The sequence below is a fragment of the Sinocyclocheilus rhinocerous genome, unplaced genomic scaffold (genome assembly GCF_001515625.1).
Source record: "Sinocyclocheilus rhinocerous isolate Xijiao unplaced genomic scaffold, SAMN03320098_v1.1 scaffold4165, whole genome shotgun sequence".
NCBI lineage: Eukaryota > Metazoa > Chordata > Actinopteri > Cypriniformes > Cyprinidae > Sinocyclocheilus > Sinocyclocheilus rhinocerous.
In genome coordinates, this window is record NW_015654053.1 from 195,934 (window position 1) to 209,349 (window position 13,416).

The 13,416-nt window shown below is 22.8% G+C and overlaps 1 protein-coding gene across 2 annotated transcripts in view; it reads left to right on the forward strand.

Annotated features, from left to right (window-relative positions):
* The window catches only part of LOC107716603 (rho GTPase-activating protein 6-like), a 56,664-nt gene that overhangs the window by 21,902 nt on the left and 21,346 nt on the right, over positions 1–13,416 (forward strand). For both annotated transcript variants that reach the window (XM_016523101.1, XM_016523100.1), the window contains exons 2-3: positions 1,157–1,322; positions 1,409–1,477. In XM_016523101.1, the coding sequence (XP_016378587.1) occupies positions 1,157–1,322; positions 1,409–1,477 (235 nt within the window). The remainder of the gene's footprint in view (positions 1–1,156; positions 1,323–1,408; positions 1,478–13,416) is intronic.

A 13,416-nucleotide genomic window follows, 5' to 3' on the forward strand; every position in this document is an offset into this window, starting at 1 on the left:
TAGGTTTAGGGTTAGGGGATAGAAAATATCGTTTGGTCAGTATAAAAGTAATAGAAGTTTATGGAAAGTCCCCACAATTCACAGAAACAAACATATTTTCTGGCTTCTTCTAATCAGCAGTTCTTGCACTCTGTACTACAACAGGTTTTTGCACACATCTCAATGATCATAAGTTCAATCATGACAACCCTCTGAAGATTTTAGCATGGTAATGGTTATGACAATGTTAATGTATTTGGTCTTGGCGAAATAGATCTGCTATGCTGCTGTTGAATTGCTGCTGCTGTTGGTTATTGCTGTAGTTGTAGATTATTGCTGCTGCTGCAAGCAAGTACAGGAACTTGCTACTGCTAATGCATATGGCGATACGGTGCCGTGAGTATTTAAGACATGCTGCTGCTGCACAAATAGCATATAAAATAACCCATAGCAGATCTATGCAGGTGGAGCTGGGGAAGGTGGAGGGTTTCAGAGAACTCTGAAAGCGCGCTGCAGGAATCTCAAGTGAATGCTAGCCAGTCAAGGCAGTAAGCTCATTGGCTGCATATGCAGCATGAACCAATCAGCTTGTGCCAAGTCGTTTAACTCTCTGAATATCATCAGTTACGTTAACACCCCGTCAGGAAGCGCCATCTAGAGTTTCATGACTGAACTATATATTTATAATGTTGCAAAAGATTTTTATTTCAAATAAATGCTGTTCTTTTGAACTAAAACAGTTTAACAAAAATATTAAGCATCAAAAACTGATTTCAACATTCATAATAAGTACCATTATTAACAACTGAGTACCGATAATAGCTAATAATAATAATAATAGAGTAGCAAATCAGCATAGGATCATGTGACACTGAAGACTGGAGTAATGATGCTGAAAATACAGCTTTGATCACAGAAATAAATAGCATTTTACTATATATTCATATATGAAACAGCTGTTTTAAATTTAAATAATATTTCACATTTTGTATTGTATTTTTGATCAATTAAATGCAGCCTTAGTGAGCAGAAAAGACTTATTTATTTCGTATTCAATATTAAAAATCTTAATTATTCCAAACAGTGTATATTTGTATATATTGTAATGTTTTGTTGATGCTGCTGCTTTATTAAAGAGTTTCTCTTTCTATGTGTATGTATTCTGCGTCTTTCATAGGGAGATTTCACCTGTAAGAAAACAGCCGGTCATAACTTCCACATGCAGTCGGTTTCCATTCAGAGTCTGTCGGAGCTGGAGAGAGTCCGGCTGCAGGAGGTCGCTCTGGTCAGACTGATGAAAGACTTCGATTTGGGATGCCAGATCACCATCCCCATCCCCAAAGGTACACGCACACTCTCGTGTCACTTGTTTGATTGCCTTAAAGTTTTTGCAGTTTCTGAGGTTTTGAATGCGTCATGTCTTTTCCAGATGGCCAGAAGCGGAAAAAGTCACTCCGGAGGAAGCTGGATTCTTTATCGAAAGAAAAGAGAGACAAAGGTGTGCATTTGGTTTTTAGATATTTGTCTAAACCGTCACGCACATCTAGAAGTTAAAGCTGCAAGCTGACAGCTAGAAATAAAGGTCAAATCTGATTTCTTTGATTACAGTAGATGTGTCTGCTTTTAAAATTTGTATCTTAATGAGATGAAGAAATAATGCTTTAAGGCTGTTAAAACTATTAAATATCTTAAAAGGTTTAACAAAAAAATTATTTTCCAGAGGTTTTAAAATCGGGGCTAAAAACAGGAATCACAATATGGTCTAATGTTATTAATAAACTCCAAAATACGATAATTTAATTATGTGAGCAACATTGACAGTCAAAATCAATGCGTACCACACATTTATGCAAAGAGATTGCTTATGATCTGCAGTTAATAAATTATGACAATGTTTACTGTGATGTTTATATTCTAATAAGTTGTCTATGGTTGAATTTTATTTATTTTATTTTTTTTTTGAGATCATATTTTATCTTGAATGAGCTGGAAGTAGTAATGCACAGACTTTTCAAAATAAGAGTCTCCAAGAAAGAGATGTGTATATATATATATTTGTAATATCTTTTTATTATTATTTAATTATTATTTAACACATTCAATACAGATATTTTACTAGTATCAGGACATTAACCATTTTATTGCCTTTCTTTAAACACAGTATTATTATATATTTAAAAAAATGCTATAACAATATATAGATTTATTAGTATATAAACCAATTTCAACACACACACACACACACACACACATATATATATATATAAAATAAAACAAAACAAAACATGCAGGTCTTAAAAAAATAATTTGATTTTAAAAACTCATTGAAAAACTTGTTAAAAATACATTTAAAAAAAACTTATTTTATTTCAGCTAGTTTCCAAAGCAACATTTTCATTTAGTTTGACTTGTTCTAAAATAACTAAAACTGAAATAAAAATGAATTAAAAACTATATAGACATTTTTAAAAACAACAAAAACAAATAAAAATGTCAAAAACACAGCAAAATTACTAAAAATGTAACTAAAATTAACATGCAAGCAGAAAATATAAAAATTAAATAAATGAAATCTATAATAGTATCAAAATAACACTGTTAGTGATAGACAAATATATCAATAGTTATTCGACCTGTTTTAAGAATATAAGCACTGGCCAATAACTGTGTCAATAATAAACCATTTCACATTTATATTTATGCATTTAGCAGATGCTTTAATCCAAAACGACTTAAAATAGAAGAACATAAAATGATTCCTCACAGTATTCATATTTATTTTTTAATTGAATGTTAAGTAAATTTTATAAACAGATGTTAGCAAATGAGAAGTGCATAAATGAACATGTTCCAGAAATCCTCTTGCGCTTCAGTGAAGGAACGTCTGACCGTCTGAACAAAGAGTCACATGATCAATGACACTCATTTACTCGCGCTTGATTAGTCACGTAGAAATAGTGCACAATCTGCTTTACATTATATCTTCATATTTAGATCCTAAAACATTTATTTACAGGTTTAAATGAAGAACGAATATCACATGTTTGAACTCCTATAGCTCCACTATGATGATAATATACAGAGCTTTGACCCAGAATGCTCCTCCCTGCGCAGTAATGTGTGCTGGAATGCAGACGCTCCCGCTGCGCTCCGACGGGAAATAACAACAACACTCCGAGACGCTCCGCACTCGCTCCCATTATTTGTGTTGCAGATCAGACCTCGACGGATTCATTTCACGTTTACGTTAAACGACTTCTGTGTTTGAAGGAGTGAGATGTTCAGTGTGGAATGTCACGATGCAAAAATGTTTGTTTATGCCATGTTTTATTATATATTAAGCAATATTAGATAAGGCAGGTTTGTATTTTTTTGTTTGTATGCATCAAGCATATACATGCATTTATTTTATTTTATTTTTTATTTTATTTTATTTTTTATTTTATTTTATTTTATTTTATTTTTGATGAACTACAGTAACTAAAACTAAAACTGAAATAAAATTCATAAAAACTATTTATGTGTGTGTGTGTGTGTGTGTGTGTGTGTGTGTGTGTATGTGTTTGTGTGTGTGTGTGTGTGTGTGTGTCAACAAAATGACTAAAACTAACTAAAATTAAAATGAAAACTTAATTTTATAAATAAAATGGATTCAAAATATTAATAAAAACAATATTGGTATTTTAATGATACTAAAATAACACTGAAAAGCTAATTATTAATTAAATCAGGGTTGCCAAATGGGGCGAATATAAAGTCGAATGTAAAATTAAAATGAATAAATGTAGCTGCTCTATAATCGCGATATAGCTTAGTGCGATTATCAAATGAAAGCCTGCAATTTAATTAAATAAATGTATAGTCTGATATACTGCAATTTTCACAGTGCATTTCATTATAATAATGATTAAATATGCATTTTTTATTTAACAGTCCAGTTGTAACTTACAACAGTAATATATTTCTGTCGTCATTTTTATAATTAGAGTTAAAACATACTACTATTACTGCTTGAACCTTGAACATCTGAATGTGTTGTTTAATTATTGATATATTAAGTTAAAATTTCACAGGGACTTCAAGAAAAACAAGTGACAAAATTGACAAAAAATAAATAAATTGGGAATCCCTGAATTACATCATAAAAATGTAAAATTAATATAAATAAATAATTGTAAAATTAAAATAAATCTTTTTTTTTTTTTTTTTTTATTTATTTGACACAAATGTGGTATATAAAGCAATACAATAACAGTTTGTAATAAATAGTAGTTTCATATGCATATTTGTTTCATAAAACATTTACATGTATGCATCTAGCAGACGCTTTCTTTTCTTTTATTATTTTCTTTTATTTTGAAATAAAGCCAAAATAAAAAAAATGTTTTATTATTATTTATATATCTTGCCTTTGTTTTTTTTTTTGCATATCATGTGACCATTATCTGACATCATAGAACAGTGGACATGCAAATGTGTTGTTAAATTATTGAAATATTAACTTAAAATCTCAGGCGTACTTATTAAAATATTTTATTTTTATTTTTATTTTTACTTGAAGTAATAATGGGATTTTTAAGTTAACGTTTCAATAATTTAACAACACAAAATAAAAAGGCAAAATAAAAAAAACTATTATTTTCTTTTATATTTTCTTTTCTTTTATTATTTTCTTTTATTTTGAAATAAAGCCAAAATAAAAAAAATGTTTTATTATTATTTATATATCTTGCCTTTGTTTTTTTTTTTGCATATCATGTGACCATTATCTGACATCATAGAACAGTGGACATGCAAATGTGTTGTTAAATTATTGAAATATTAACTTAAAATCTCAGGCGTACTTATTAAAATATTTTATTTTTATTTTTATTTTTACTTGAAGTAATAATGGGATTTTTAAGTTAACGTTTCAATAATTTAACAACACAAAATAAAAAGGCAAAATAAAAAAAACTATTATTTTCTTTTATATTTTCTTTTCTTTTATTATTTTCTTTTATTTTGAAATAAAGCCAAAATAAAAAAAATGTTTTATTATTATTTATATATCTTGCCTTTGTTTTTTTTTTTGCATATCATGTGACCATTATCTGACATCATAGAACAGTGGACATGCAAATGTGTTGTTAAATTATTGAAATATTAACTTAAAATCTCAGGCGTACTTATTAAAATATTTTATTTTTATTTTTATTTTTACTTGAAGTAATAATGGGATTTTTAAGTTAACGTTTCAATAATTTAACAACACAAAATAAAAAGGCAAAATAAAAAAAACTATTATTTTCTTTTATATTTTCTTTTCTTTTATTATTTTCTTTTATTTTGAAATAAAGCCAAAATAAAAAAAATGTTTTATTATTATTTATATATCTTGCCTTTGTTTTTTTTTTTGCATATCATGTGACCATTATCTGACATCATAGAACAGTGGACATGCAAATGTGTTGTTAAATTATTGAAATATTAACTTAAAATCTCAGGCGTACTTATTAAAATATTTTATTTTTATTTTTATTTTTACTTGAAGTAATAATGGGATTTTTAAGTTAACGTTTCAATAATTTAACAACACAAAATAAAAAGGCAAAATAAAAAAAACTATTATTTTCTTTTATATTTTCTTTTCTTTTATTATTTTCTTTTATTTTGAAATAAAGCCAAAATAAAAAAAATGTTTTATTATTATTTATATATCTTGCCTTTGTTTTTTTTTTTGCATATCATGTGACCATTATCTGACATCATAGAACAGTGGACATGCAAATGTGTTGTTAAATTATTGAAATATTAACTTAAAATCTCAGGCGTACTTATTAAAATATTTTATTTTTATTTTTATTTTTACTTGAAGTAATAATGGGATTTTTAAGTTAACGTTTCAATAATTTAACAACACAAAATAAAAAGGCAAAATAAAAAAAACTATTATTTTCTTTTATATTTTCTTTTCTTTTATTATTTTCTTTTATTTTGAAATAAAGCCAAAATAAAAAAAATGTTTTATTATTATTTATATATCTTGCCTTTGTTTTTTTTTTTGCATATCATGTGACCATTATCTGACATCATAGAACAGTGGACATGCAAATGTGTTGTTAAATTATTGAAATATTAACTTAAAATCTCAGGCGTACTTATTAAAATATTTTATTTTTATTTTTATTTTTACTTGAAGTAATAATGGGATTTTTAAGTTAACGTTTCAATAATTTAACAACACAAAATAAAAAGGCAAAATAAAAAAAACTATTATTTTCTTTTATATTTTCTTTTCTTTTATTATTTTCTTTTATTTTGAAATAAAGCCAAAATAAAAAAAATGTTTTATTATTATTTATATATCTTGCCTTTGTTTTTTTTTTTGCATATCATGTGACCATTATCTGACATCATAGAACAGTGGACATGCAAATGTGTTGTTAAATTATTGAAATATTAACTTAAAATCTCAGGCGTACTTATTAAAATATTTTATTTTTATTTTTATTTTTACTTGAAGTAATAATGGGATTTTTAAGTTAACGTTTCAATAATTTAACAACACAAAATAAAAAGGCAAAATAAAAAAAACTATTATTTTCTTTTATATTTTCTTTTCTTTTATTATTTTCTTTTATTTTGAAATAAAGCCAAAATAAAAAAAATGTTTTATTATTATTTATATATCTTGCCTTTGTTTTTTTTTTTGCATATCATGTGACCATTATCTGACATCATAGAACAGTGGACATGCAAATGTGTTGTTAAATTATTGAAATATTAACTTAAAATCTCAGGCGTACTTATTAAAATATTTTATTTTTATTTTTATTTTTACTTGAAGTAATAATGGGATTTTTAAGTTAACGTTTCAATAATTTAACAACACAAAATAAAAAGGCAAAATAAAAAAAACTATTATTTTCTTTTATATTTTCTTTTCTTTTATTATTTTCTTTTATTTTGAAATAAAGCCAAAATAAAAAAAATGTTTTATTATTATTTATATATCTTGCCTTTGTTTTTTTTTTTGCATATCATGTGACCATTATCTGACATCATAGAACAGTGGACATGCAAATGTGTTGTTAAATTATTGAAATATTAACTTAAAATCTCAGGCGTACTTATTAAAATATTTTATTTTTATTTTTATTTTTACTTGAAGTAATAATGGGATTTTTAAGTTAACGTTTCAATAATTTAACAACACAAAATAAAAAGGCAAAATAAAAAAAACTATTATTTTCTTTTATATTTTCTTTTCTTTTATTATTTTCTTTTATTTTGAAATAAAGCCAAAATAAAAAAAATGTTTTATTATTATTTATATATCTTGCCTTTGTTTTTTTTTTTGCATATCATGTGACCATTATCTGACATCATAGAACAGTGGACATGCAAATGTGTTGTTAAATTATTGAAATATTAACTTAAAATCTCAGGCGTACTTATTAAAATATTTTATTTTTATTTTTATTTTTACTTGAAGTAATAATGGGATTTTTAAGTTAACGTTTCAATAATTTAACAACACAAAATAAAAAGGCAAAATAAAAAAAACTATTATTTTCTTTTATATTTTCTTTTCTTTTATTATTTTCTTTTATTTTGAAATAAAGCCAAAATAAAAAAAATGTTTTATTATTATTTATATATCTTGCCTTTGTTTTTTTTTTTGCATATCATGTGACCATTATCTGACATCATAGAACAGTGGACATGCAAATGTGTTGTTAAATTATTGAAATATTAACTTAAAATCTCAGGCGTACTTATTAAAATATTTTATTTTTATTTTTATTTTTACTTGAAGTAATAATGGGATTTTTAAGTTAACGTTTCAATAATTTAACAACACAAAATAAAAAGGCAAAATAAAAAAAACTATTATTTTCTTTTATATTTTCTTTTCTTTTATTATTTTCTTTTATTTTGAAATAAAGCCAAAATAAAAAAAATGTTTTATTATTATTTATATATCTTGCCTTTGTTTTTTTTTTTGCATATCATGTGACCATTATCTGACATCATAGAACAGTGGACATGCAAATGTGTTGTTAAATTATTGAAATATTAACTTAAAATCTCAGGCGTACTTATTAAAATATTTTATTTTTATTTTTATTTTTACTTGAAGTAATAATGGGATTTTTAAGTTAACGTTTCAATAATTTAACAACACAAAATAAAAAGGCAAAATAAAAAAAACTATTATTTTCTTTTATATTTTCTTTTCTTTTATTATTTTCTTTTATTTTGAAATAAAGCCAAAATAAAAAAAATGTTTTATTATTATTTATATATCTTGCCTTTGTTTTTTTTTTTGCATATCATGTGACCATTATCTGACATCATAGAACAGTGGACATGCAAATGTGTTGTTAAATTATTGAAATATTAACTTAAAATCTCAGGCGTACTTATTAAAATATTTTATTTTTATTTTTATTTTTACTTGAAGTAATAATGGGATTTTTAAGTTAACGTTTCAATAATTTAACAACACAAAATAAAAAGGCAAAATAAAAAAAACTATTATTTTCTTTTATATTTTCTTTTCTTTTATTATTTTCTTTTATTTTGAAATAAAGCCAAAATAAAAAAAATGTTTTATTATTATTTATATATCTTGCCTTTGTTTTTTTTTTTGCATATCATGTGACCATTATCTGACATCATAGAACAGTGGACATGCAAATGTGTTGTTAAATTATTGAAATATTAACTTAAAATCTCAGGCGTACTTATTAAAATATTTTATTTTTATTTTTATTTTTACTTGAAGTAATAATGGGATTTTTAAGTTAACGTTTCAATAATTTAACAACACAAAATAAAAAGGCAAAATAAAAAAAACTATTATTTTCTTTTATATTTTCTTTTCTTTTATTATTTTCTTTTATTTTGAAATAAAGCCAAAATAAAAAAAATGTTTTATTATTATTTATATATCTTGCCTTTGTTTTTTTTTTTGCATATCATGTGACCATTATCTGACATCATAGAACAGTGGACATGCAAATGTGTTGTTAAATTATTGAAATATTAACTTAAAATCTCAGGCGTACTTATTAAAATATTTTATTTTTATTTTTATTTTTACTTGAAGTAATAATGGGATTTTTAAGTTAACGTTTCAATAATTTAACAACACAAAATAAAAAGGCAAAATAAAAAAAACTATTATTTTCTTTTATATTTTCTTTTCTTTTATTATTTTCTTTTATTTTGAAATAAAGCCAAAATAAAAAAAATGTTTTATTATTATTTATATATCTTGCCTTTGTTTTTTTTTTTGCATATCATGTGACCATTATCTGACATCATAGAACAGTGGACATGCAAATGTGTTGTTAAATTATTGAAATATTAACTTAAAATCTCAGGCGTACTTATTAAAATATTTTATTTTTATTTTTATTTTTACTTGAAGTAATAATGGGATTTTTAAGTTAACGTTTCAATAATTTAACAACACAAAATAAAAAGGCAAAATAAAAAAAACTATTATTTTCTTTTATATTTTCTTTTCTTTTATTATTTTCTTTTATTTTGAAATAAAGCCAAAATAAAAAAAATGTTTTATTATTATTTATATATCTTGCCTTTGTTTTTTTTTTTGCATATCATGTGACCATTATCTGACATCATAGAACAGTGGACATGCAAATGTGTTGTTAAATTATTGAAATATTAACTTAAAATCTCAGGCGTACTTATTAAAATATTTTATTTTTATTTTTATTTTTACTTGAAGTAATAATGGGATTTTTAAGTTAACGTTTCAATAATTTAACAACACAAAATAAAAAGGCAAAATAAAAAAAACTATTATTTTCTTTTATATTTTCTTTTCTTTTATTATTTTCTTTTATTTTGAAATAAAGCCAAAATAAAAAAAATGTTTTATTATTATTTATATATCTTGCCTTTGTTTTTTTTTTTGCATATCATGTGACCATTATCTGACATCATAGAACAGTGGACATGCAAATGTGTTGTTAAATTATTGAAATATTAACTTAAAATCTCAGGCGTACTTATTAAAATATTTTATTTTTATTTTTATTTTTACTTGAAGTAATAATGGGATTTTTAAGTTAACGTTTCAATAATTTAACAACACAAAATAAAAAGGCAAAATAAAAAAAACTATTATTTTCTTTTATATTTTCTTTTCTTTTATTATTTTCTTTTATTTTGAAATAAAGCCAAAATAAAAAAAATGTTTTATTATTATTTATATATCTTGCCTTTGTTTTTTTTTTTGCATATCATGTGACCATTATCTGACATCATAGAACAGTGGACATGCAAATGTGTTGTTAAATTATTGAAATATTAACTTAAAATCTCAGGCGTACTTATTAAAATATTTTATTTTTATTTTTATTTTTACTTGAAGTAATAATGGGATTTTTAAGTTAACGTTTCAATAATTTAACAACACAAAATAAAAAGGCAAAATAAAAAAAACTATTATTTTCTTTTATATTTTCTTTTCTTTTATTATTTTCTTTTATTTTGAAATAAAGCCAAAATAAAAAAAATGTTTTATTATTATTTATATATCTTGCCTTTGTTTTTTTTTTTGCATATCATGTGACCATTATCTGACATCATAGAACAGTGGACATGCAAATGTGTTGTTAAATTATTGAAATATTAACTTAAAATCTCAGGCGTACTTATTAAAATATTTTATTTTTATTTTTATTTTTACTTGAAGTAATAATGGGATTTTTAAGTTAACGTTTCAATAATTTAACAACACAAAATAAAAAGGCAAAATAAAAAAAACTATTATTTTCTTTTATATTTTCTTTTCTTTTATTATTTTCTTTTATTTTGAAATAAAGCCAAAATAAAAAAAATGTTTTATTATTATTTATATATCTTGCCTTTGTTTTTTTTTTTGCATATCATGTGACCATTATCTGACATCATAGAACAGTGGACATGCAAATGTGTTGTTAAATTATTGAAATATTAACTTAAAATCTCAGGCGTACTTATTAAAATATTTTATTTTTATTTTTATTTTTACTTGAAGTAATAATGGGATTTTTAAGTTAACGTTTCAATAATTTAACAACACAAAATAAAAAGGCAAAATAAAAAAAACTATTATTTTCTTTTATATTTTCTTTTCTTTTATTATTTTCTTTTATTTTGAAATAAAGCCAAAATAAAAAAAATGTTTTATTATTATTTATATATCTTGCCTTTGTTTTTTTTTTTGCATATCATGTGACCATTATCTGACATCATAGAACAGTGGACATGCAAATGTGTTGTTAAATTATTGAAATATTAACTTAAAATCTCAGGCGTACTTATTAAAATATTTTATTTTTATTTTTATTTTTACTTGAAGTAATAATGGGATTTTTAAGTTAACGTTTCAATAATTTAACAACACAAAATAAAAAGGCAAAATAAAAAAAACTATTATTTTCTTTTATATTTTCTTTTCTTTTATTATTTTCTTTTATTTTGAAATAAAGCCAAAATAAAAAAAATGTTTTATTATTATTTATATATCTTGCCTTTGTTTTTTTTTTTGCATATCATGTGACCATTATCTGACATCATAGAACAGTGGACATGCAAATGTGTTGTTAAATTATTGAAATATTAACTTAAAATCTCAGGCGTACTTATTAAAATATTTTATTTTTATTTTTATTTTTACTTGAAGTAATAATGGGATTTTTAAGTTAACGTTTCAATAATTTAACAACACAAAATAAAAAGGCAAAATAAAAAAAACTATTATTTTCTTTTATATTTTCTTTTCTTTTATTATTTTCTTTTATTTTGAAATAAAGCCAAAATAAAAAAAATGTTTTATTATTATTTATATATCTTGCCTTTGTTTTTTTTTTTGCATATCATGTGACCATTATCTGACATCATAGAACAGTGGACATGCAAATGTGTTGTTAAATTATTGAAATATTAACTTAAAATCTCAGGCGTACTTATTAAAATATTTTATTTTTATTTTTATTTTTACTTGAAGTAATAATGGGATTTTTAAGTTAACGTTTCAATAATTTAACAACACAAAATAAAAAGGCAAAATAAAAAAAACTATTATTTTCTTTTATATTTTCTTTTCTTTTATTATTTTCTTTTATTTTGAAATAAAGCCAAAATAAAAAAAATGTTTTATTATTATTTATATATCTTGCCTTTGTTTTTTTTTTTGCATATCATGTGACCATTATCTGACATCATAGAACAGTGGACATGCAAATGTGTTGTTAAATTATTGAAATATTAACTTAAAATCTCAGGCGTACTTATTAAAATATTTTATTTTTATTTTTATTTTTACTTGAAGTAATAATGGGATTTTTAAGTTAACGTTTCAATAATTTAACAACACAAAATAAAAAGGCAAAATAAAAAAAACTATTATTTTCTTTTATATTTTCTTTTCTTTTATTATTTTCTTTTATTTTGAAATAAAGCCAAAATAAAAAAAATGTTTTATTATTATTTATATATCTTGCCTTTGTTTTTTTTTTTGCATATCATGTGACCATTATCTGACATCATAGAACAGTGGACATGCAAATGTGTTGTTAAATTATTGAAATATTAACTTAAAATCTCAGGCGTACTTATTAAAATATTTTATTTTTATTTTTATTTTTACTTGAAGTAATAATGGGATTTTTAAGTTAACGTTTCAATAATTTAACAACACAAAATAAAAAGGCAAAATAAAAAAAACTATTATTTTCTTTTATATTTTCTTTTCTTTTATTATTTTCTTTTATTTTGAAATAAAGCCAAAATAAAAAAAATGTTTTATTATTATTTATATATCTTGCCTTTGTTTTTTTTTTTGCATATCATGTGACCATTATCTGACATCATAGAACAGTGGACATGCAAATGTGTTGTTAAATTATTGAGATATTAACTTAAAATCTCAGGCGTACTTATTAAAATATTCTATTTTTATTTTTACTTGAAGTAAAAATTGGATTTTTAAGTTAACGTTTCAATAATTTAACAACACAAAATAAAAAGGCAAAATAAAAAAAACTATTATTTTCTTTTATATTTTCTTTTCTTTTATTATTTTCTTTTATTTTGAAATAAAGCCAAAATAAAAAAAATGTTTTATTATTATTTATATATCTTGCCTTTGTTTTTTTTTTTGCATATCATGTGACCATTATCTGACATCATAGAACAGTGGACATGCAAATGTGTTGTTAAATTATTGAAATATTAACTTAAAATCTCAGGCGTACTTATTAAAATATTTTATTTTTATTTTTATTTTTACTTGAAGTAATAATGGGATTTTTAAGTTAACGTTTCAATAATTTAACAACACAAAATAAAAAGGCAAAATAAAAAAAACTATTATTTTCTTTTATATTTTCTTTTCTTTTATTATTTTCTTTTATTTTGAAATAAAGCCAA